This window comes from Diplotaxodon limnothrissa, linkage group LG16, assembly GCF_057381915.1.
Source record: "Diplotaxodon limnothrissa isolate DT_005_m linkage group LG16, D_limnothrissa_male_GT1.1, whole genome shotgun sequence".
In the NCBI taxonomy this organism is placed as follows: Eukaryota; Metazoa; Chordata; class Actinopteri; order Cichliformes; family Cichlidae; genus Diplotaxodon; species Diplotaxodon limnothrissa.
In genome coordinates this window covers 40,286,400-40,312,529 of record NC_140611.1, presented here as the reverse complement: position 1 = coordinate 40,312,529, position 26,130 = coordinate 40,286,400, and the positions used below count along the sequence as shown (strand labels likewise).

The following is a 26,130-nucleotide window of genomic DNA, read 5'->3' as shown; positions in this document are numbered from 1 at the left end:
ATCCTCCTGGCCAGCCTGATTACACTGATGTGACTAGTGACTCAGTGTCACTGAAATGGGATGCACCCAAACGTGATGGCGGTAGCAAGATTGTTGGATACAATATCGAGAAACGCCAAGGACATGGACGCTGGTTCAAGGCCAACTTGACTGATGTGCACGACTGTCAGTATACCGTCACTGGATTGGCAATAAATGAACGCTATGAGTTTAGGGTCATTGCCAGAAATGCCATGGGTGTTGTCAGTCCTCCATCCAACTCTTCTGGCATGATTGCTGTCAGAAGTGAAAATGGTGAGTAATAGCAGGAAAGAGCTTGGACAGTGTAGATATTGGGGAAGCATTAAATCAGAGTTTAAAGGGTAAATAGTATAGTTGAAGTCCAATGCTTTTGTTTCCCTTGGTTGCTACCCATGTTTTCCTCAGCTCATTTTTCCAAGAATTACCTCTACATAGCTTACTAAAGCTGCCCGCTGTAAACTAATGCCTTTTTTCCCAAACCAGCTCTTCCAAACATTGAGTTTGGCCCAGAGTACTTTGAAGGTTTGACAGTCAAGGCAGGAGACAGCATCAGGCTAAAGGTGACCATCACTGGACGCCCAGTTCCCAAAGTTGTCTGGTTCCGAGAAGGTGTGGAGATTACAAAAAAGATGATGGACATTATTACAGTTCCTGGATCCAGCACCCTCTTTGTCAGGGATGCTGATCGTTCACACTGTGGGCGCTACACTGTGGAAGCTACCAATGGGTCTGGAACCAAAAAGGAAAACATCCTTGTTCAAGTCCAAGGTTTGCATTTTTGAAAGTTTTCTCCCTATACTTCAGTATCAATATTTACCATTCTATTCATTTGTATTCTAACTTAACTTTCTCACAACTATTTGACACAGATACACCTGGCGAGCCTGTTGGACCGATCACTTTCAGTAACATCTCAGAGGGCAAGTGCAGTCTGTCTTGGAACCCACCAGAGAAAGATGGTTGTTCTGAGATTTCACATTACATCATTGAGAAGCGTGAGACAGCCAAGATTTCGTGGGCATTGGTGTCTGATGAATGTAAGGAGTGCACCTTCCACGCAACCAAGCTCATTAAGACTAATGAGTATCAATTCAGGGTCTCTGCTGTTAACAAGTTTGGAGTTGGCAGACCTCTGGAATCCAGTCCCATCATTGCACAGATGCAATACAGTAAGTTGTCATTTTGGAAGGTTTTAAAAATCAACATATGGAAGTTTTCAAATCTATATTACATTTATTTAGTCATTTCCACTCACTATTAAAATTGTTTCCCCAGCCACTCCTGATGCTCCAGGCACTCCTGATGCAACTGAAGTTACAGGAGAGAGCATCACCTTGTCCTGGACTCCTCCAAAATCTGATGGAGGAAGCCCGATTCATTATTACATCCTGGAAAAACGTGAAAAGAAGACTGTCCGGTTCTACAAGGTGATCACCAAGAAGCCTATTACTGACTGTGCACATAGGGTTATCAACCTGACAGAGGATATGGAATACGAGTTCCGTGTTATGGCTGTAAATGATGCTGGTGTTGGAACTCCTAGCAACATCTCTTTACCCATCAAAGCCGCTGAGCCAAAAGATATACCTTGCGCTCCATCAGTGGTCTGTGTTTCGGACTCCACCAGTACCTCCATCAGTTTGGAATGGACCAAGCCTGCTGACGATGGAGGCATGGAGATTCTTGGCTACATAATTGAAATGGTGAAGGGAGAAGAGGTGGAATGGAAGAGAGTAAATGAGGAGCTTGTAACTGAAACAAATTATGTGGTGACAGGTCTGCAGACAGGGGCTGAGTACAAATTCCGTGTTGCAGCTGTCAATCATGTGGGTAGAGGTGAAGACAAGGAAATTCCAGAGCCTGCTCAGGCAGTAGATAGGCTAACAGTGCCACAGGTAGATATTGATGCTGCCTTTAAGCAGACACACATTGTCAAAGCGGGAGGTTCAGTGTGCTTGGGCATCCACTTCAGAGGAAAGCCTATTCCTACTGCCACTTGGGTGAAGGAGGAAGGAGAGCTCAGTGTCATGTCAGAGGTAACAACTACTGATGGTTACAGTTCTCTGAGCATTGAAAACTGCTCTAGAAATGATACTGGCAAATATACTGTAAACCTAGAAAATTCCAGTGGTAGCAAGGCTACTACATTTGTTGTAAAAGTCATGGACACTCCTGGACCTCCAGAGGCTGTTGCCTTCATGGAGGTGACCAGAGGCTCAGTCACACTTATGTGGAAATCTCCTCTTAATGATGGCGGAGCCAGAATCCATCACTATATTGTTGAGAGGCGTGAGGCTAGCCGCCGCACTTGGCAGCAGTCCGGTAGCAAATGCACACAGCACTACCTAAAGATACAGGACCTGCTGGAAGGAGTGCCATACTTCTTCAGAGTCTCAGCCGAGAACCAGCACGGTGTGGGTGAGGCATTTGAGCTGACTGAGCCTGTCATTGCCACTGCAGCACCATCAGCTCCAAAGAGACTGGATATCCTCGACACCACAGACAACTCTGTGTCACTAGGCTGGCTGAAACCAGAGCATGATGGCGGTAGTCGCATTCAGTGTTATGTCATTGAAGCTAGGCCAAAAGGTACAGACAAATGGGTAGTTGTTGGCAACACCAAAAATCTGACCTATGTTGTCGAAAAGCTCAACAAGGGTGATGAATATGACTTCTGTGTGAAGGCTAAGAATGAAGCTGGTTATAGCAAGCCCAAGGAAACTCTGGCTCCTGTGCTGGTCAAAGAGCCTCACATTGAACCTGCTGCTGACCTCAGTGAAATCACCAACCAGCTCATCACATGCAGGTCTGGAAGCACTTTCACCATCGATGTTCCAATCAGTGGCAGACCTGCTCCTAAGACCACCTGGAAGTTGGAGGAAATGAGACTGAAAAACACAGACAGAGTCTCAATCAAAGTTACTAAGGACAGAACCAGTATCTCAGTTAAGGAGGCCATGAGAGGAGATGGTGGGAAATACCATCTGACTCTGGAGAATGTGGCAGGAACCAGAACGTTTACTATTGAAGTTAATGTCACAGGCAGACCCAGTCCTCCAAGTGGACCAATAGAAATCTCATCAATTACTTCTGAGTCCTGTGTTGTTAACTGGCATCCACCAGAAGATGATGGTGGCACTGACATCACCAACTACATCGTAGAGAAGCGTGAATCTGGCTCAACGGCCTGGCAGCTCATCAACTCCAGCGTGAAGCGCACCTCTCTCCACGTCAGTAACCTGACCAAATACATGCAGTACACATTCAGGGTCTCTGCAGAAAACAGATTTGGTGTCAGCAAGTCCACTGAGTCTGAGACTATTGTCGCTGAGCATCCTTACAGTAAGTGTTACTCTATAATGTTACTTTTGAGCTTATGAATTTATAATATTCATTTCCATCCTATTCCATAAGATTCTTATGTTGAACTTGAATAAAACAGCAATACCTAATTTCTGATCACAGCACCTGCAGGTCCACCGACAAAGCCTATAATCTTTAATGTCACTGCTAATACAATGACACTGCAATGGGAGGAGCCCTACCATGATGGTGGAAGCAAGGTGACTGGTTACTGGATTGAGAAGAAGGAAAGGAACAATATCCTGTGGGTGAGGGAGAACAAGATCCCTTGCTTTGAGTGCTCTTACAAGGTGGAAGGTCTGGTGGAAGGCCTGGAATATCAGTTCAGGGTTTATGCCATGAACAGTGCTGGACTGAGCAAAGCTAGTGAGGCCTCAAAGGGAGCAGTTGCTCAAAACCCTGTTGGTGAGTTTAGTATCACACCATGAAGAGTTACTAAATTAATATGTTTTTAGACAAAAATGTCTGACAAACATTGTTGATTTGTTGTTTAGATCCACCGGGTAAGCCTGAAGTCACCAACGTAACAAGGACCACAGTATCCCTGAAGTGGTCGTCTCCACTGTATGACGGTGGCAGTCCAATTGTGGGCTACATCATTGAACGCAAGCCATACACGTTGACTGGCGAGGGCCGCTGGCTGAAGTGTAACTACACCAACGTGACTGACAACTTCTATACTGTTACTGCGCTGGGAGAGGGAGAGCCCTACGAGTTCAGGGTTATTGCCAAGAATGCCAACCAGGTCTTCAGCAGACCCTCTGAGTCCACCGGCTCTGTGCAGTGCAAAACTGACTTTGGTAAGATTTGAGACCATGACACAGTTTCATCAACATGCCACAAAATAAATTCACAGTAAAATGAAACTTGTGTTTTCTGCTAAATCAGTGTAAGCAATCAAACCGAGTCCCCAAAAGTTGATTCTGTTCATCTGGACGTTTTCAGTGGGAGAAACATTTTGTCACTCATCCAGGTGACTCCTTCAGTCTCAGCTGACTGCAGGTTTCCCCAATCTTATAACCAGTACATTTGACTCAGTGGTGCTAGTTTCAGCCATTATGCAAATGTACTGTTTATAAGACAAAACGTTTCTCCTACTGAAAACGTCCAGATGAACAGAATCAACTTTTGGGGATTTACTTACCTGGATGATTGAGCATGCATCAAGACAACCAAACCAAGACCAAAATATTTTCAAGACATGTCAATTCAGTTTAAACAAAATTTCAAAACCCTGTACTTCATAACCACTTGACAGAGCCTCCAAAGGCCCAGCTTGACAGCAAGCTGCTCTCTGAAACTGTGATGGTCCGGGCTGGTTCAGACCTGGTTCTGGATGCTGCAGTGGGTGGAAGACCTGATCCTAAGGCTTCTTGGTCCAAGGGTAACAGAGAGCTGGACTTGTGTGAAAAGTACCACTTGCAGTATACCCCGACTAGAGCCATGGCCATCATCAAATTCTGTGACAGAGATGACACTGGAAAATATATCCTCACAGTCAGGAACGTAAGTGGAACCAAAACTGCAGAAGTCAATGTCAAAGTGCTTGGTGAGTGGCTTTTTATTTTTAACCATTTATTTTAATGCATTCACAAATTACACTGGACGTGTTAATTTTGAACATCCTAGCATCTAAGCATTCGTACATCTGGCTTTCTTTCAGACACACCTGGAGTTTGTGAGGGCAGCATTGAGATCAGTAAGATAACAGAGGAATCCTGCACTCTGAGCTGGAAGCCTCCTCTTGAAGATGGTGGTGATGACGTCTCTCACTACATTGTGGAGAGGCGTGACACAAACAGACTTAACTGGGTAATAATGCATGCCGAATGCAAGGAACTGACCTGCAACATCACCGGGCTGATGAAAAACACAGAGTACCTGTTCAGGGTGCGGGGAGTCAACAAGTACGGGCCTGGAGTCTATCTCCAGTCAGAGCCCATGGTCGCCAGAAACACCTTTAGTAAGTATAACAGCCACATCCTTATGAAACAATACCTAGTTAGTTACTGACATCATCGTACAATCCGAGCGCTGCTTTTTTAAATGTTACACAAAAAACTACAAGAGAAACCCACAAGTACTGGTAGTACCAATACACATTCATTTCAAGTTTTCAATCAGACTGGTGATCGGTAACCAGATTTTCTTTGTTTGACAAAGACTATCTGTAATACATTTCCTAATTCCTTCACCCACATTAGGTCTGTTTCAGATTTCCAGGATTGAACAGTGTGGGTCAGAAAATGCCCTGGCATCATAAAGTGTGAGATACAGATGCTGTTAAACATTTGGCAAACGAGGCGAGAAGTAATTTAATCTCATATAGTGGGAAAAATACAGTCTGTGAACACTGAATTACATTAGAGTATGCTGACCATTCAAGGTGATAGTTTTGGTATTTTTCAAACTTTTATTCACACTTCACCTCCCAGTCTACCCAGAATACATCTGAAAATGCACCATTCAAGTTTTGCTGGATGGTGTGAAGTTAAAAACCCAGCTTCTTAAAGAAGGACAGTAAATGTCCCGACAGTTTAAGGAGCTGTGTGATGTTTTTGCTGTGCAGTGGAGTCCTAAACAACTATGCCTATGTTGTAACAGGGTGCAGGCTTAAATGTCCACTGTAGTTGTTGGAAAGCACTGAGGAATGCTGAACTGATAACTGAAAAATGTTGAGATACTAGATAGTGCAATCATTTTTATGGTATTAATGCATCCCACCACTGAAAGAGGGAAGTCTGTTTCATTTTCCTGTCCCAGAAGTATTTCTTTTTTCTTACGCTAAACAAAAGTAAATGGAGATACAGAAGCTGTCAGGTTTGTGCCTCCATATAATCAAAAGGTTTTTGATGTATTTTGATTTGCAACAATAGTTACTCTAGATTCTTTGTAAATTAACTCTGCATCACCTGTCATCTCTCCTGCAGCTGTGCCATCTCCTCCTGGTGCTCCAGAGATCCTGGCATCAGGAAAGGACTTTGCCACCATTGAGTGGCTGAAACCAGAGAGCGATGGAGGTAGCCCATTGATCCATTACTTAGTCGAGAGACGTGAGAGAAAGAGTGCTCGCTGGGTGAAGGTGAACAGAGATGGTGCTCACTTAGACACCACGCTGAAAGTGTCCGGTTTGACTGAAGGCAACATCTACCAGTTCAGAGTGACGGCCATCAACAAGGCTGGAGAAAGTGAGCCCAGCGAGGTTTCTCTATATGTTGTCTGCAGAGTGCCAACATGTAAGTCGAGTTTGTTCAGTAACAAAAACTTCCACATTTTTATCCATTTATATTGAATTATCAGTGAATGCATCATGATATCTCTACTATATCTTTTTATGCTGTTCCTTCAGGTACCCCTGCTCCTCCTTCTATTCCTCGTATCACTGACACACACGCTGACAGCATCAGCCTGGCCTGGTCCCGACCCGTAGAGGATGGAGGAGCTGATGTGATTGGCTATATTCTAGAGATGAAGGAAGTGGGAGCAGAAGAATGGAAGAAGGCCCATGAAAAGACCCTGCGTACCACAGAGTATGTAGTAACCGGACTTTCAGCAGGCAAGAAGTACTGCTTCAGAGTGGCCGGCATTAACATTAATGGTACAGGAGACTTCAGTGACCCATGTGCTGAGACCGAGCCAGTGGAGAGAATTGGTAAGTAAAACTTTAGAAAAGCATAAACTTAAATGCATTTGCATTTGATTTTGTTGTGCCATTTCTTCTTCCACTACAGTTTATTTGCAAGTCTTTCCAGATATGGTAACTTTGACATTACTTTATCACCAAGATTACAAACCTATCATTGTCACCTCACACAGAAACTCCTGACTTCGAGCTCCACGATGACCTTAAGAAAACTATCTGCTTGCGGGCCAGTGGCTCCCTTCGCTTATTTGTTCGTGTCACTGGTCGTCCTGCTCCTACAATAACGTGGAGCAAGCCTGGTGTTGACCTCCACAACAGAGGCTTCATTGAGGTCACCAACACTTCCACCACTCTCATTATTGACAAAGTCAACCGCTACGATGCTGGCAGGTACACTCTGGTGGCGGAGAACTCTGCCGGGAAACAGGAAGTCAGCATTTTGGTCAAGGTTTATGGTAGGTTGAATGGATTTTTTTTAATGTGTTACAGAAACTTTTATGAACTGGCCTTTTGAGTAAAGTATGTGCTTTTCTTTAGATACTCCTGGACCAACTGGGCCAATCAAAATGAAGGAACTGACCAAGGAGTCTGCAACCATCTCTTGGGATGCTCCAACTGTGGATGGCGGTGCTCCTGTCAACAATTACATCATTGAGAGGCGTGAAGCGTCCATGAGAGCCTACAAAACAGTCACAGCCAAGTGCAGTAAAACATCTTACAAGATCGATGGCCTGATGGAGGGCATGCTGTATTATTTCCGTGTTCTCCCTGAGAACATCTATGGTATTGGAGAGCCCTGTGAGACACCAGATGTCATCCTGGTTTGCGAGGTGCCTCTGCCACCACAAAAATTGGAAGTGATCGATGTCACCAAGAGCACTGTCACCCTGGGCTGGGAGAAACCGGAACATGATGGTGGCAGCAGACTGATAGGTTATGTCATTGAAGCCTGCAAGTTTGGTACCGACAAATGGATGAAGGTGGCTACATTGAAGCTCACAGACTTTGAGCACACCATTGAGAAGCTGAATGAGAAGGAGCAGTACTTGTTCAGAATCAGAGCCATCAACAGCCGAGGAGCCAGTGAACCCAAAGAACTTGTTGCAGCTGTCACTGTACAGGAACAGAGAGGTAACAAACAAAGCCAACTTGTACTACTTGCAGTTAAAATGTTTTTACAGCTTAAGGCAAAGAAAAATTGACAAAAACTCACAAAGTTGTTGTTCACTTTACACTTTTTCCTAACTATATTTTAATCTCTCCCTTCCAGTAATGCCAGTAGTGGACTTCTCTGGCATTCCTCAGAAGGTTGTCAATGTGCTGGCTGGCAAGACCCTGGATCTGGACCTGCCTATCATCGGCAGACCTCCTCCTGTTTGCTCCTGGTACTTTGGTGACAACAAGATAAAAATCACAGACCGTGTCAAGATCAAGAGTACTGGCAAGTTCACCAAACTGACGATGTCTGACACCACCATCGATGACACTGGTGACTACACCCTGGAGGTGAAGAATGCTGTTGGTGTCATCACTGAGTTCATCAAAGTCGTCATTCTCTGTAAGAAACCAACCCTGATTTAGTATTGCTTATATTTTTGCTACCAAGTCAAGTCTAGCTATTTCTGTATTGGCAGTGGTATAGGTAATATTAACATTTAGCTTTACGTACATTCAGGTGAGTGTAACGTTTAATTTTATGAAACTTTATTTACTAGCTAAACCTGATGAGCCAAAGGGACCCATCAGGTTTGACGAGATTGATGCCACCACCGTCACTTGCAGTTGGGATCCTCCAATCAGAGATGGTGGAGCTCCCATCAGTGGCTATGTGGTGGAGCAGCGTGATGCCCACAGACCTGGTTGGGTGCCTGTCTCTGACTCTGTCAGCCGACCAATGTTTAAATTTGATAACCTGATCGAGGGAGATGAGTATGTCTTCCGTGCAGCTGCTGTGAATCATTACGGCACTGGAGAATTCCTGCAGTCTGAGATTGTCACCTGCAGAAGCATGAAGAGTAAGACCGCTATCATTCCCTTAAATATTATATTTGGTTGATACATATGATGGTAACAGTGGTAACATGTTTTCCCTTCCCTCGTCAGATGTTCCTGGACCACCTGGACGTCCAGTTGTTTTCGATGTTTCTCGTGATGGTATGACTGTGGCTTGGGAGCCGCCAGATGAGGATGGTGGCCTTGAAGTTTCTGGTTACATCATTGAACGGAAAGAAGTCAGGGCTGATAGATGGGTGCGTGCCAACAAGAACCCCGTAACCATGACTAGATACCGGTCTACTGAGCTGATCGAGGGTCTTGAGTACGAACACAGAATCACTGCCATCAATGCCAGAGGACTTAGCAAGCCAAGTCTGCCATCTAAACCAGCAGTGGCAACAGATCCCATTGGTAAGACAACATTTTGATATAAATCTAGAATTTTAGACATATGTGTGTGACATGACTCTTGACATTGAAAGTCACAAAAGAGCAACAGACTACATACTGATATTGTTCTGTTCCCCAACCAGATCCACCTGGCTGTCCTCAGAATCCAAGGATCACTGATACCACAAAGTCCTCTGTGTCACTGGCTTGGAGTCCTCCTGATGATGAGGGAGACGCTAGGGTAGATGGTTACCTGATTGAGATGCAGAAGGTGGGCACTATGGCCTGGATCAAATGCAACACCACACCATCTCTAATTTGTGAGTACACTCTGACCAACATGCCACAAGGAGAGCAGTTCAAATTCCGTGTGATGGCCTGCAATGCTGGTGGCTCTGGAGAGCCCGCTGAAGTGCCTGGAACAGTTACTGTGACTGAGATGCTTGGTAAGAACAAACAGACTTTCTCCAAGATGATGTGTGTACAACTAAAACTAGTACAGAATGGACCTAACTTTTGGTATCAATATTTTCCAGAATCTCCTGAATATGACCTGGAGCTGAAATACAAAGATCTGTACGTGGTCCGCTACGGAGGAGTGCTTAGATTATCTGTACCCATTAAAGGTAAACCTCAGCCAACCTGCAAGTGGTCAAAGGATGGCGGTTTAGTGTCTGCCAGGGCTATGATTGCCTCCACTGAAGATGCCAGTGAGCTTGTAATCAAGGGAGCTGAGAGGAGTGACTCTGGTGTCTATGATCTCCTGCTGGAGAATAAGGTTGGCAAGAAGAAAGTCCAAATCAAGGTGAAGGTCATTGGCAGACCAAGTGCTCCAGAGGGACCAATAGTCTTTGAGGAGATTCAGGCCAACTCTGTCAGGCTGTCCTGGAAGGCACCTATTGATGACGGTGGCTCAGAAATCCTTGGTTATATTGTGGAAAGACGTGAGGCAACCAGAAATGCCTGGTATACTGTAGACTGTAGAGTGACTGAAACTCAGTTGCTTGTTAAGGGCCTGAAGGAGGGAACAGAGTATCACTTCAAGGTCACAGCTGAAAACTCATTTGGTATCAGTGCATCCCTGAAGTCTGAACAGCCACTGGTACCCATGACTCCTCTCTGTAAGTATTCCTTGTTTTGTTTTTTGTTTTTTTCAAACCCTTCAGGCTTGTATTCAGAAACAATTAAAAAATTCCCCATCTTTCAAATCAGGTTCCCCTGAGCCTTCAACTACCCCACCAGAGATTATGGATGTCACCAAGAGCTCAGTGGCACTTGCATGGTCCAGACCAAAGGATGATGGAGGATCTGCTATCACTGGTTACTTTGTTGAGTACAAGGTGGTGTCTGCTGAAACATGGTCCCGTCACGAGGCCAAGATAACCTCCACCATGTTTACTCTACCTGGACTCACCCCAGATACGGACTACCAGTTCCGCATTGTTGCTGTCAATGACATAGGCGAGAGTGAGGCAGGTCCTGTGTCGGACCCAGTCACATGCAAAGATCCATTCGGTGAGTCTCATGTCCTTAAAAGTTTTTGTTAGGTTTGGGGTTTGTTTCTGCCACATGCAAATTTTCAGAAACTAGAAGTGGGTAACTTTCGTCTGGAATTTCACACATTTTGGCATTACATTTTTTTGTGAAAGCTTTTGCATTTAGGTATTCCCGATAAGCACACATTTTAGAAACATGAGGGGGCCTTGAGCTAGCATAAACCCTACCACTAACCCGTGATTGGTCTTTGGCAACCAATGTTAGAAGTGAAATGCACTAGGTCGCTGAGGGATTTTAAACAGATGTGTTTAAATTACATTACATTACAATCTTATGTAAACTTATGTAATCAGTGTAATGAGTTGCAGTTGTACAATCGATTACTTGATCTTGTCAGTATATTGAAGTAGGTAGGTGGGCTCTCTCGCTGTGTTTTAAAAAGAGAAAAAAACATTAAATAGGCTCACCCTTTTCTCTCCTTTCAGACAAGCCCAGTCAACCAGGTGAAATTGACACAGTGAACGTGAGTAACAACAACATAACAATCCGCTGGCAAGCTCCAGAGTGTGATGGTGGAAAGGAGGTCCTGGGCTATTGGGTGGAATACAGGAAGTCCACAGAGAGCACCTGGAAAAAGTGTAACAAGGAGAGACTTAAGGAAAAGGAGTTCACGGCACGTGGACTAGCTGAGGCCACAGAATATGAATTCAGGGTGTTTGCTGAGAATGAGACGGGAATGAGCAGGCCTCGTAGGACTGCCACATGTATCAAAACCAAGCTGACTTGTGAGTACCTAAGAATATATTTATTATTAAATTTATATTTATTTACAGGGATAATACCTAGAAACATTCCTATTTGGCAACTGGTGATATACCACTATATACAATGTATGCACACTGGTACAGACCATATCCATGGGTATGGTTATAAGTTATAATGTTATAATTCAATACAATACTATTACAAAAAAAATAACCAGTATGAAAAAGACATATTTAGACAGACTTACCATATATAGAGTATGCTGTTTATTTTTTTATAAATATGCTTCTTTGGTTTGTTTTTCCAGCTGAAACTAAACCAAGCCTGAGAAAAGAAATGGATGAAGTAACTGCCAAACTTGGCCAGCCTGCAGTTATGAAGTGCCAGATTATTGGAAGACCCGTTCCTGAAATAAAGTGGTATCATGCAGGCAAGGAAATTATCGAGTCTCGCAAGTACGAGATGAGCTCTGACGGCCGCAACCACTCCCTGTCAATTATGACTGACCAGCAGGAAGATGAAGGCGAATACACCTGCAAGGCCATCAATGACGCTGGAGAAGCAGAGACCACAGGCATGTTGGTTTTGGAGGCGGCGCCATCATTCCACCCTGACTACCCACTGAAGGAAATCCATTTTGCTGGCCTCGGAACTACTCTGCGTATCCATGCTGTTTACATTGGCCGTCCTGAGCCAAAGATCATGTGGCTGCATGGGGCAAAGACTCTGGAAAACACAGAAGATATAAGCATTGAGACCACTGAGCACTACACACATCTGGTCATCAAGAACGTGCAGCGCAGAGTCCATGGAGGCAAATACAGAATAAGACTGCACAACCACTTTGGCCGAGCTGACACCGCATTCAGTGTTGAAATCTACGGTATGTTCTATGTTAATTACCTCCAGAAATTCAATTCAGTTTTATTCCCACAGCACCAAATCACAACAACAGTCGCCTCAAGGTGCTTTATATTGTAGGGTAGACCCTACAATAATACATACATAGAAAAACCCAACAATTGTATGACCCCCTACAAGCAAGCACTTTGGCGACAGTGGGAAGGAAAGTGCAGCAATGCATACATTTGTAAGCGTGAAATTATCCAATTTGTAAATATATCATACCTCTATTCCTAGACAAACCTGATATACCTCAGGGTCCCATTGTTCTGGATGCCCTGCTGAAGAACTCAGTGATCATCAGCTGGAAGCCTCCCAAAGATGACGGTGGCTGCATGATTACGAACTATATTGTGGAGAAGCGTGAGGACAGGGAGGGCTCAGAGTGGGAACTGGTGTCGTCATCCATCAATGGCACATCCTGCCGTGTGCCCAACCTCATCGAGAGTGCTGGATACTTCTTCCGGGTCTATGCCCAGAATCGCTATGGCAACAGCGAGCCACTGGAGCTCACTTGCCCGATCCTCATCAAGAGTCAGCTGGGTATGTTTAATAAAAGGCAATATTTCACAATGGGTCACATATACAGAGATGCGAAATACTGACAGTGGTTTCATAAATATATACTCCTTTCACAGAGAGACCATCGCCACCTCTATCACCAGTTGTTTCTGGAATTACTAAGGATTCCTGCGTGGTTTCCTGGAAACCCCCTCTCAGTGATGGTGGATCCAAGATCAAGAGCTACTACCTGGAGAAGAAGAACAAAAAGGACAGGCGGGAATGGACTGAATGGACTCCAGTGACCACAGATGAAATCAAACAAACAGTCTTTTCTGTGAAGCGCCTGACCGAGGGTGTTGAGCACATCTTCCGTGTCAAATGCGAGAATCTTGGAGGGCAAAGTGACTATAGCGAGGAGACCACTCCCATCATTCCAGCCGCAGCTGTCGAGATCCGTGCTCCTGCCTTTAAGGAGGAGCTGAGGAACATGAGTGTCAAGTACAAGAGCAATGCTACCCTTGTGTGTAAGATTACAGGACAGCCCAAGCCTGTAATTAAATGGTTCAGACGAGGAAAAGAGGTCCATTCTGATGGAAAGAAGATCAAGATCCAGGAGTTTAAGGGAGGTTACCACCAGCTGGTCATCACAGAGGCTGACGAGGAAGACTCCACTGTTTACCAGATTAGGGCCACCAACCAGGGAGGCTCCATCTGTGCCACTGTCTCTCTGGATGTTGAAAGTAAGCTCCGAAATGCTGTCTTACACAAAAAAATAACTATGAAATGTAAAAAACAAAAAACAATGTAATTATAAGAGCTATTTAGATTCATATATATCATGAAATCTCAAACAACTTTTTCCTGATTTCTAGTTCCTGCCAAGATCAACCTGCCAAAGAATCTGAAGGACAAGGAAGCCATCCCTGCCCTGCGTGGAGAGGTGGTTAATATCAAGATTCCTTTCAGTGGAAAACCAGATCCTGTCATCACATGGCAAAAAGGACAAGATCTAATTGACAGCAATGGACACTACCAGGTCATTGTCACCAGATCATTCACTTCTTTGGTGTTTCCCAATGGAGTGGAGAAGAAGGACGCTGGTTTTTACATCGTCTGTGCCAAGAACAGATTTGGCATTGACCAGCAAACAGTTGAGCTGGATGTAGCTGATGTGCCTGATCCTCCACGTGGTGTCAAAGCCAGTGATGTCGCGAGAGACTCTGTGACACTGAACTGGGTGGCACCAGCAAATGATGGTGGCAGTAAGGTCATCAGCTATATCATTGAGAAGTGCCCCACCACAGCTGAGAGGTGGCAGCGTGTTGCCCAGTCCCGTGACACCCATTACACAGTTACCAATCTGTTTGGCGGAACGAGCTATCAGTTCAGAATTATTGCTGAAAACAAGTTTGGACAGAGTGCCCCATCTGAGTCAAGTGGACCTGTCATGACAAAAGAGGACAAATCCCGAGTTCTGCTCTATGACAGGGAGGTTGATGATACAGGATATGTCCCCAGGAGCAAGGCTCCACACTCTGATGCCAAGAATCTGCACAACAAATTTGCCATTGCAGAGGAATTGGGCAGAGGGCAGTTCGGCATTGTCCACCGCTGTGTTGAAATTAGCTCTGAAAAGACTTACATGGCTAAATTTGTCAAAGTGAGAGGTGCTGATCAGACATTAGTAAAGAAAGAAATTGCAACACTGAATTTGGCCAGACATGCCAATTACCTTCTCCTCCACGAGTCCTTCGACAGCCCGGAGGAGCTGGTGATGATCTATGATTTCATCTCAGGTGTTGACATATTTGAGCGCCTCAGTATAGCAGAGTTTGAACTTAATGAGCGTGAAATTGTTAACTACATCAGGCAAGTCTGCTCAGCTCTTGAGTTCCTTCACACTCAGAGTTATGGACACTTTGATATCAGACCTGAGAATATTATATACACTACTAGAACCAGCTCGAATGTGAAGATTATTGAGCTGGGACAGTCCAGACACCTGACTCCTGGAGACCAAATCAAGATTCAATATACCACAGCAGAGTATGCTGCCCCTGAGATCCACCAGTGTGACATGGTTAGCACAGTCACTGACATGTGGTCGGTTGGTGTTCTCGCCTATGTGCTTCTCAGTGGCCTTAATCCGTTCACAGCTGAAACCAACCAACAGACGATCGACAACATTTCCAGTGCAGCCTACAGCTATGATGATGAATCCTTCAAGCAAGTCAGTGTCGAAGCACTAGACTTCACAGACCGCTTAATGACAAAGGAGCGTAAGCATCGGATGACTGCAGCTGAGGCACTGGCACATCCTTGGCTCACCAAACCTGCAGAGGAGATCAGTGCCAGAGCAATCCCAACTGGCAGGCACAAGAGATACTGCCAGACAATGGTGAGGAAAGAGTGGAACACTGTTGTCTCTGGTGCCCGTGTGGCTAGCGGGGGTTCCATTAGGTCTCAGCGTGGCGTCTTTGTTGCTAAGGTGAAAATTGCACCATTTGAACATGGTCCTCTTGCAGGGCAGATTGGCCACGCAGTGGTGAATGAGGGTGACAACGTGAAGTTCATTTGCAACATTGACAACTATGATAGCACTACTGAAGTAACATGGTACTGTGGTGTCAAGCAACTTGAAGCTAGTGACAAGTATGAAATTGAATATGAAGATGGTCTGGCAGTAATCACCATCAATAAGGTCACAAGAGCAGATGATGGCACGTACAGATGCAAGGTTGTAAATGAGTATGGTGAGGACAGTGCCTACGCTGAGCTGTTTATCAGCAGTGTTAGGTCTTACCGCGATTTCTTCACTGCCCGTGTGGTTAAGAGAACAAAGCGCAGAGTAGATACTGCCAGAATGCTTCAGAAGCCACCAGAGTTTACACTTCCTCTGGTCAACCATACAGCTTATATGGGTGAGGATGTGCGCTTTGGTGTTACCATTACTGTGCACCCTGAGCCTCGTGTCATCTGGCACAAATCTGGACAAAAGCTTATCCCTGGACATGATGAAAGGAAATACACTTTCATCAGTGACAAGGGCTTGTACCAGCTGATTATCCACAATGTGGAGACCGAAGATGATGCAGAGTACAGCGTTGTGGCCCGTAACAGGTATGGGGATGACAGTTGCAAGGCTCGTCTCACTGTTGTTCCTCGACCTAAACCAGCAGATCTCACCCTGAGGCCCATGTTTAAACGTGTGCTTGCAAATATCGATTGTAAGGAGGGCCAGGACATACGTTTTGAGATCAGAGTATCTGGTCGTCCATCACTGAAATGGGAGAAGGATGGCACGCCTTTAGCCTTTGGACCATCCATTGAGGTTGTCCATGAGGGCCTGGATTACTACATTCTTCATGTGAAGGACACTCTTCCTGAGGATTCTGGTGTGTACAGAGTTACTGCTACCAACTCTGCTGGATCCGCCAGTTGCCAGGCCACACTGAAAGTGGAGCGCACCGCTCATGTAAAGAAGGAATATGAGCCCAGTGAAAAGGAGAAGCAAAAGATTGCCAGAAAGGAAGAATTAGACAAAAAAGTTAGGCTCTCTCAGATTTTGGCTGGCACTGTTGTCACCCCCCTACCACCTGCAGCAGTAGAAGCTGTCAGGGAAGCCGCCACCATGTTTAAACCTGCTGTTACAACTAAGAAGGGTGAGAAGACTGAAGCTGAGATACAGAAAGAGCAAGAGGAGAGGAAGAAGAGAGCAGATGAGAAGAGACTGCGTATGCCCTATGTTGTCCCCACACCTCGTATCGTTAACCCAGCTGTTCTTGAAGAAGATGTAGAAATAAAACACTTCAAACCTCTTTCTGACATGAAATGGTATAAGAAATTGCGGGATCAGTATGAATTCCCTGAGCCAATGGAGAAAATCCCACAGAAAAGGATGAAGCGTATCCGTCTGTCTCGGTGGGAGCAGTTCTATGAGGTACCAATCAGGATTAAGGACCAATATAAGCCAAAGTGGCGCATTTCATCTATGACTCAGGATGACTTGGAGACTGTGAGGCCAGCAAGGCATCGCACTCCTTCTCCTGAGATGGAGACCTACCACAGAATCAGGAGGAGGTCTCTAGGTGACCTGTCAGATGAGGAGCTGCTGCTTCCTGTGAATGAGTATCTGTCCATGAAGAGAACTGAGGAGGAGAGGCTTCGTCTGGAGGAAGAACTGGAGCTTGGCTACTCCGCTTCTCCACCTAGCCTTAGTCCAGTTCGCTTTGAGTTGTCTGCCCTGCGTCCCTCATCTCCTAGAAGGACCTACGGTGACGATGAAGAGGAAGAAGAAGTTCACAGATATGATTCCTACAGAATTCCATCCAAATATGAGGCTGGCCCAAGTTTTGTTGATCTCCGCCAGCGTCATGACAAAACAACTTATAAACCTCCAAGACAAAAGCAGAGGGTGTATGAAGAACGAGAGGACCAGGAGCTGCTGCGGCCACACACGACTGCTCAGAGAATCACCTCTTACAAGAGTGAACTCAAACGAATGGAGTTTGAGGAGAAGACACGAATCTCACAAAAGGAAAGCACTGTTGCTGTTTCAAGAATCTCTGAAGTCACAGAATCTGAGCACCTGACAGCTTTTACCTCAGAATATATCCCTAAACCAATCAAAAAGCTCCCAGAGCCCGTGAGGAAAAGATCCCCTACCCCAGAAAAGGCTGTCAAGACAGATGTGACACTCCCTAAGGTTGACTTCATGTCCAGGTATGAGGAGAGAAAGCAGGCTCTGAGATCAGAGAGAAGATCTGTAGAGAGAAAGGTTGAGGTGGTGACACAAGCACCCTTCAGCCTTGACCATCCCCCACGGATTACTGTCAGGATGCGATCTCATCGTGTACCTTATTGGTCCAACACAAGATTTACCCTGAATATCCAGGCCAAACCTGAACCTGAGGTCAAGTGGTTCCACAATGGAAAACAAATCCATGGGAGCAGCAAATATACCATGACCAACATCAGTGGAGTCCTGACTCTCCAGATCATCAACTGTATGACTGAAGATTCTGGCACCTACCGTGTGGTTTGCAAGAATGCCAAAGGAGAGACTTCTGACTATGCCACACTAGATGTAGCAGATGAATACGCTGCCTTCTCTTCACTTCGCAAAGATGAGGAGCCTCCATCTGCCCATCTGCCAGAGATGACCAAAACAGAGGTATATCACGTCTCATCCTCTAAAACATCAGTAACGGAAGCTGTAACTGAGACTGTGAAGGAGACCACTACTGTTGTTGAGAAGCCAAAGGAGAAGCCCAGTGTCCCTGCCAAAATTCTGACTAAGCCACAGTCCCTCACTTTAGAGGAGGGACACACTGCCAGATTTGAATGTGATGTGGATGGCGAACCAGCACCTTCTATAAGCTGGCTGCGTGAAGGAGCAGTTGTTGCTCCCTCTGCCCGACACCACATTGTGTCTACTCAGTACAACTCCTCCTTTGAGATCTCCTCTGTTGAGATGTCAGATGAAGGCAGCTACACTCTCTTAGTCGAAAACGCTGGAGGCAAACAAGAAGCCCATTTCACCCTGACCATCCGGAAGTCTGAGTCAAAGGAGAAAGTGGTTGCCCCTCCCAGAATAACTTCTCCAGAAGCTAAATCCCCTCTTGCAAAGTCCCCTGAACCGGTCAAATCTCCCCAGAGGGTGAAATCCCCTGAGCCAGTCAAGTCACCACAGAGAGTGAAGTCTCCAGTCTCACCAAAATCCCCAACACCAAAATCTCCAACACCCAAATCTCCAACCCCAAAATCTCCTACTCCCAAATCCCCAGTCACATCTCAGAAGGAACGAGCGATTTCTCCAATCAAGCCAAAGAGAGTGATGTCACCGCCTCTTGGAAAGAAGCCGTCCTTCTCTGTTGGGCTGAGTGACATCACAGCGTACTCTGATTCTGCTGTGAAGCTGTCAGTAAAGTTGACAGGAGAGCCCACACCTACAATCTCGTGGATGAAGGATGGAAAGGTAACCTAATCAAACACTTGAACTATTCCAGAATTTGTTTTTAATAATATTTGAGGGAAATGCATCATATTTACCTTATTTAGAAATCCAGTCATATTTTCTGTATGGGCAGGTTTTGTCTCAAGGTGGAAAGTATGAATTATTTGAGGATTCTGGCTCAGCTCATCTCGAGATCTATGAATTGGAGGCCTCTGATAGTGGGGTGTACAAGTGCACTGCTACAAACAGCGCTGGAGCAGTTTCAACTATGTGTACTGTCAGTGTACAAGGTAAGTCTACACCTGATTTGTACACCTACAAATGTTTAAACCAGAGGTGTCAAAATTACGTCTGCATTTCAGTGAAATTGGCGACTGCAGAATTTTTAAAAATTAGGAGCTGGGTAAAGTGATACCCATTTTTATTCTCAGCCATTTTCCATTGTGTTGGACAAAAGGTCCAGGCCTTAAACCTCATGCGTGTTCTCCCATTTAACTCCAAAGAGTCGTGCTGACAGATTTCTTTCTTTATCACAGCAGCTTTTTCGTTATCATGTGGAGATGGCTGTAAAATGAGTTTGACACGCCTAGTTTAAACTCTTTCCTGACATAATGTCTTTCTTATGTCTTTTCTAGGCTCAAAGAGCTCCAAAACAAAAGCTGAAATCTCTGAGGAAGTTGTAAAAAGAGAAATGATCCATGAAGAAATCTCGTCTTCTGTAAAGGAGGTGAAGACCTCCCACAGCCAGATGTCGATCACAGAGGGCCAGTCTCTAACACTGAGGGCGAGCGTCCCTGGTGCCTCTGACGTCAGATGGATCCTAAACGGGGTTGAACTGACCAACTCGGAGCAGTACAGATATGGAGTATCTGGAAGTGACCACACCCTAACCATCAGGACGGTGACTGAGCATGAGCAGGGGATCCTCACGTGTGAGGCGCAAACACAGCGAGGACTGGTCCGGTGTCAGTTTAACACCACGGTCACCACCAAGCGATCAGACGCGCCTCATTTTCTGGTGCAGCCCAGGTCCCAGAATGTTAATGAAGGACAAGATGTGAAATTCATGTGTGAAATTGCAGGAGAGCCTTCTCCTGAAGTGGAGTGGTTGAAAGACAACATGATTGTGAGTGTTTTCTTCAGAAGATTTATGGAAATCAGCCAGTTGAATTAGTCTTTAAGCCAATTCTAAATTACTTAACTGTTTGCAGATATCTGTCACATCAAACTTGAAACTGAGCCGCTCTAAGAATGTGTATACTCTGGAGATACGTGAAGCCACAGTTGCAGACAGTGGGAAATACACAGTAAAGGCCAAAAATCAGTTTGGACAGTGCTCTGCAACTGCGTCCCTCAACGTCCTCAGTAAGTTACCGCCGCTGCGTTTCAGACACCGTGTCACAGTGTGTTTAATTAGCTTGTATGCTAATGAGTCTTGGACTGCACCAAAGTCACTATTTAGTGGAAATCCAAGGCACTTGAGCATCCTCAGCTTACACTCAGTGTACGCAAATGGTTTGCAGTAACTGTGCACATTGTGATATGAGCCATGTGCTTGTCATCTGCATCCTTACAGCTCTTGTTGAAGAACCGACAAAAATTATAATCGCAGAACAAAGAGCTTCTACTGACACTGCAGTGAGCATGCAGAAAAGATTCATGGCCTCCTCAGTTCACATGGAAGCAGCTTCCATGCAGGCCAGCAGTGCCAGCAGCAGCTCCCGCTCTGCTGCTGCCGGGTTTTCATTTGAGAGCATGTCTGCGACTAGCATGTCAGCCACGATGGCCGAGTCGGTGGTTTCCATGAGCTCCAGGAGCACGATGATGGAAATGTCTGCTCATACGCATGCCGAGTCCTCGTCCTCACTGAAGGCCCTCACCACGGGGATTAAAAGAGGTGAGACGACTTTCAAAATGTGCATGTAAACTCAGACAGCAGGACCCGAATGAGTTTCTGTGTGACAGCAACTGTAATGGTGAAAGCATTGTGGCATTTCTCCTTTCCTCCTCTCACTGTTATCATCAGCTTATGATTCAAATATCTGCACTGATATGTTTGCAACAACATACGAGGGAAGACAAACACATGGTCGTCACCAGCAGCCTGCTGTTCTCACACAGCCTTTGACCGTAACAGAGTCTTCATCCAACGTTCTCTTCTCTAACAGGCACTCCACCAAAGGTCGAAGCTCTTCCAGAGGATGTGTGCGCAGAGCCGGGGAAGTCTCTAACCGTAGTGGGGATGTTCTCTGGAGACCCCACACCCTCTGTCCAGTGGGTCCGCTCAGGTCGGACGCTCCCCAATGGGGATGAGCGATACCACGTGGAGAATACCACTGACCTCTCCACCCTCGTGATCTCTGCAGTGAAGGAGGCTGATGCCGGAGCGTACACCCTCAGACTGTCCAACGAGCTCGGCTCCGACTCTGCAACCGTCAACATTCGCATTCGGTCCATGTAAAAAGGAAGACAAAGTCAATTCACGTCCCCCGTTTCCCTCATCCAGAACCTCTTTATTTAGTGACGCAGCACCAATAATCCTACTTGATAAAGATCTGGATTTCTGTTCTTGTAAATATGAACTATTTTTGACATTAATTTATGCCAAACTAGACTAAAGTCTAAAGTTGTTATAAAATGTGCCATATTGGACAGTTATGACTTGGGATTTTTGACAGACGTTTCTGTGACATGTACATAATGTATATAGCCGAATTTAACGGTTATGGGAAATGTATGCATTGTTATTTATGACAATATAATATTAACTGAAACAAAAGAACAAATGTTTGAACAGGAGAAAGTTTCCGCTGGAACGAATACCCTGTGAAACCAAGAAACTAAAATCTGTGCCTCAACGGTAAGTTGAAGTCTTTAAGATTGCCTCGGCAGGTAGAGAGGTTCCCTGCTGACGTTATAAATCAGAAACAGAAGGACAACGTTTTTTATTTTATTTTATTGTTTTTTGGACGCGCTCCTGAGCGTGGGATATTACAGTTTCATATGAATTGTACCATGAGCGTAAGACCCCGAGTGCTGTTTTCATTACCCTCGTGTAAGCAGCGCAAAACGGCCTTGCGCTCAGACCGACTGTGTCGTACCACCACAATTTGATGACCGGCTCCGAGTGTGAGCGGCCTGCACTCGGAGCGTTAAGATCATTTTAATGAAGAGCGCTGCTTCTGGCGCAGGACGGCCGGCCTGGCTTTGGAAAACAGAACATCTCCTGGCCAAATAAGTGAAGAGAAAGTCAGAGCCGGCTCTTCTGTGCAGAAGCAGCGCCGTCTCTCGGAGGACAGTTAGCAACATGCTTTGTGTGTTTGAGTGTTTGTAGCTTTTAGTCGTTTCACCGTGTCAGTAGTCAGGGTTTCCTTCGTTCGCCACAGGGACTTCATGTCCCGTGAAGAGAAAGCAGTTAAGTCTCGCCCTGCACTTTGAGTTCATTGATCTGTTGATGTAGAATTGTTTCCTCCTCCTTGAGATTTGTGCATTACTGATTTAATAAAGCATGATTTCAGCACTACACACACGCTCGTCTGGATTTATTGTGTGGAGATGATGGAGCATTTTCACAGTGATCTGAGGATTTCCTCCCGATTTTCCCATTCAGATAATTATTACATTCAGGTGGATTGAAACATGATAATTCAGTGAAGTTAATGGGACTGTGCTCTATTTAATGACTTTTATATAGTTTGTTATTCAGTGGCCCGTTGCTTGTTGTTTGTCACATACAGAAAACAAACCTTCACGTCAGTGTTGTTTTGTAATATTTAACTGTCAGAATAAAGTAACCCCTGGATATCAGGGCGAGTTACGAGCGGTTTACACGACCAGGACCAGACTGATGAGTCTCCGTGGGAAATATGAATGTGAATGTGGGATTAGACTAAGTCCAATTAAACAAATAACCTAATGATCTCGCCCAGGACCCCATGCCCCGGAGCCAGGCTCTGGAGGGACTGCTCAGATACACCTGCAGGAGGAGCCATACAGGTCTGATGTTCCAGTGTAGAGACGTGGACCATCACCTCTCATTTAATGGGCTAACAGTCCACCGTTAGCTTCAGCTGCACACAGCCTCTACAGGTCTTCCTCAGTGGGCCCATCTTCATCATCTGCCACAGTTCCATCCATTTCATTTGTCACTCTTTTTCTGAAGGGCCAATCCCACCTGTAAGGGGAGTTTTCTCAAAGATGTGATTGGGCCAGCTTGGTGTGAGTCTAGAGGGTCTCAAACTCGCGGCCCGTATCACCCCTACTTGTGGCCCGTACATTGACATGAAAAAATATAACGCAGTTTGATGTTTGACTTTTTTTTGTTAGGGGGGATTTGTTTGTTGTTGAGTGCAATGTTAAAATAAGTTATTTAAAAAACCCAAAAATGATTGAATATGAAGGCAACATGAGCAGAGAGCACAAACATGCTGAGGGATTGGGTGTGTTAGCTCAGTGAGAGTCACAACTAATGTGTACACTTATGTCTGCGCTTTTATTTTGTTAAATACGAACACAATGATAACAGAAGTGCTGCCAGGTGTTCATTTGGTGACTCAATGAAAGGCTTCAGTTTGTTAAGAGGGGGGTAAAAAAAGTGTGTGTTTTTATACAATATTTGAAATTTAAAAAACCAAACATTTTAGGAAATCTTTGTGGGTTGTTACACCCCGGCCTAGGCAACCGGGGTGCAACGTAGAAAAATAAAGATAAGGAAAATAAAACCACGAAGGCTCTCCACCAAAATCCCAAAACAAACATATCCCATAACGAAAGTATTTACAACAGACTATTTATTTATAACAAAACACCAAACACAAGACGTCAAACTATTTACAACGGGGGGAGATCGCGACCATGACACACTGAAACACAGGGTTTAAATACATAGAGGGAGCAATCAGGAAAATGGACAACAGGAGGGAAACACAGCTGGGGCAAATTAGAACTGACGAGACAGGGCAAAACGTAAACTGAAAACACTAAGATAACACAGACTTTCAAAGTAAAACAGGAAACACATAACAGTCACGCCAAAAGCAACACACCGACAACACCGAAACGTAACATTTCCCCCCACCCAAAAATCAAACATGTAACCCCAAGTGAAATGTTTGATCAAACAAACGAAGGCTGAAGTGAAGGCAGACGAAGCTGATGGAGGCTGGAGCGGTCCCACGGACCCTCCAGCAGATGACGAAGGCTGGGGCGGTCCCACGGACCCTCCAGCGAAGGCGGATGAAGGCTGGAGCGGTCCCACGGACCCTCCAGCGAAGGCAGACGAGCAGCTCACTAGCTGCACACATGGACACGCAGCCCACCAGCTGCACACACGGACACGCAGCCCACCAGCTGCACACACGGACACGCAGCCCACCAGCTGCACACACGGACACGCAGCCCACCAGCTGCACACACGGACACGCAGCCCACCAGCTGCAGAAGGCTGGAGCGGTCCCTCGGATCCTCCAGCGAAGGCGGATGAAGGCTGGAGCGGTCCCACGGACCCTCAAGCAGACGACGAAGGCTGAGGCGGTCCCTCGGATCCTCCAGCAGACGACGAAGGCTGAGGCGGTCCCTCGGATCCTCCAGCGGAGGCAGATGAAACTGATGGAGGCTGGAGCGGTCCCACTGACCCTCCAGCAGACGACGAAGGCTGGAGCGGTCCCTCGGACCCTCCAGCGAAGACGGATGAAGGCTGGAGCGGTCCCTCGGATCCTCCAGCGAAGGCGGATGAAGGCTGGAGTGGTCCCCGGGCCCTCCAGCGAAGACAGACGGAGGCTGAAGCGGTCCTCGGACCCTCCAGCGAAGACAGAAGGCCGAAGCTGTCCCTCCTTCGGACCCTCCAGCGATCCCGGACCCTCCAGCGAAGACAGACGGCTGAAGCGGTCCCTCCCTCGGACCCCCCAGCGACGGCGGACGGCTGAAGCGGTCCTCGGACCCCTCAGCGATTGGACGAGCCCCCATATGTTACACCCCGGCCTAGGCAACCGGGGTGCAACGTAGAAAAATAAAGATAAGGAAAATAAAACCACGAAGGCTCTCCACCAAAATCCCAAAACAAACATATCCCATAACGAAAGTATTTACAACAGACTATTTATTTATAACAAAACACCAAACACAAGACGTCAAACTATTTACAACGGGGGGAGATCGCGACCATGACACACTGAAACACAGGGTTTAAATACATAGAGGGAGCAATCAGGAAAATGGACAACAGGAGGGAAACACAGCTGGGGCAAATTAGAACTGACGAGACAGGGCAAAACGTAAACTGAAAACACTAAGATAACACAGACTTTCAAAGTAAAACAGGAAACACATAACAGTCACGCCAAAAGCAACACACCGACAACACCGAAACGTAACAGGGTGTTTACTTGTTTTGTTTTGTTTGTACTACTTGAACACTAAAGTGGCCGTCCAATGAGACGACAGTGCCATACGGCGCCAACTTAAGAAAACACCAGCAGTAGGAAAAACGCTGCAAAAGCACACAAAACACAACGGAAATAGGAAAAAACACAAGTGTTTCTGGGGAGACAATAACCCGACGGACCAGTTACAGGAACCAAAATATAGTAAGAATTGAAAGAAGTGGGGGATCTATCTGTTTTGTGAGGAAAGAAAAGATGAGAGGTAATAGTGTTAGCCTGACTATTAGCCTAAAGATCCGTCATCAGTATGATATGAATCATGATAAAACACGCCTACCGTGTTTTGGGTTCCTGCAATGGGTCCGTCGGGTTATTGTCTCCCCAGAAACACTTGTGTTTTTTCCTATTTCCATTGTGTTTTGTGTACTTTTGCAGTGTTTTTCTTATTGCTGATGTTTTTTTTAAGTTGCAGTCTGTTTGGCCTCTCAGGGCCACCGTAGTGCCAGCAGTGGCCCACAGCTTGAGAGCCCTGCTTTAGAGGAACACCTGAGCACAGGTTCAGGTGTGGACCTTTGATTAAAAGGTAAAAAGAAGCATTTAATAAGCTATCTGTTTGATTTAAATATATATATCTGCTGTTTAGATCTAATCATGATTTCTTGTATTAAATATCGTCATGTTTGTGATTTAATGTTTGTCTCACTCCTGTTGGA

General features: G+C 45.6%; 1 protein-coding gene across 5 annotated transcripts in view; it reads left to right on the top strand.

Moving 5' to 3' along the window:
- The window catches only part of LOC146616718 (titin-like), a 175,934-nt gene extending 153,374 nt beyond the window's left edge, over positions 1-22,560 (top strand). For all 5 annotated transcript variants that reach the window (XM_085373943.1, XM_085373942.1, XM_085373941.1 and 2 more), the window contains 28 exons: positions 1-294; positions 505-789; positions 891-1,190; positions 1,297-3,363; positions 3,487-3,789; positions 3,879-4,184; positions 4,643-4,933; positions 5,048-5,347; positions 6,315-6,620; positions 6,734-7,036; positions 7,201-7,482; positions 7,565-8,158; positions 8,298-8,585; positions 8,743-9,042; positions 9,131-9,433; positions 9,556-9,858; positions 9,949-10,533; positions 10,625-10,927; positions 11,395-11,694; positions 11,982-12,557; positions 12,815-13,120; positions 13,216-13,821; positions 13,954-19,058; positions 19,171-19,327; positions 19,673-20,163; positions 20,249-20,402; positions 20,614-20,934; positions 21,206-22,560. In XM_085373943.1, the coding sequence (XP_085230069.1) occupies positions 1-294; positions 505-789; positions 891-1,190; positions 1,297-3,363; positions 3,487-3,789; positions 3,879-4,184; positions 4,643-4,933; positions 5,048-5,347; positions 6,315-6,620; positions 6,734-7,036; positions 7,201-7,482; positions 7,565-8,158; positions 8,298-8,585; positions 8,743-9,042; positions 9,131-9,433; positions 9,556-9,858; positions 9,949-10,533; positions 10,625-10,927; positions 11,395-11,694; positions 11,982-12,557; positions 12,815-13,120; positions 13,216-13,821; positions 13,954-19,058; positions 19,171-19,327; positions 19,673-20,163; positions 20,249-20,402; positions 20,614-20,934; positions 21,206-21,498 (16,022 nt within the window). In that variant the 3' untranslated portion in view covers positions 21,499-22,560. The remainder of the gene's footprint in view (positions 295-504; positions 790-890; positions 1,191-1,296; positions 3,364-3,486; positions 3,790-3,878; positions 4,185-4,642; positions 4,934-5,047; positions 5,348-6,314; positions 6,621-6,733; positions 7,037-7,200; positions 7,483-7,564; positions 8,159-8,297; positions 8,586-8,742; positions 9,043-9,130; positions 9,434-9,555; positions 9,859-9,948; positions 10,534-10,624; positions 10,928-11,394; positions 11,695-11,981; positions 12,558-12,814; positions 13,121-13,215; positions 13,822-13,953; positions 19,059-19,170; positions 19,328-19,672; positions 20,164-20,248; positions 20,403-20,613; positions 20,935-21,205) is intronic.
- Positions 22,561-26,130: the final 3,570 nt, after the last annotated feature.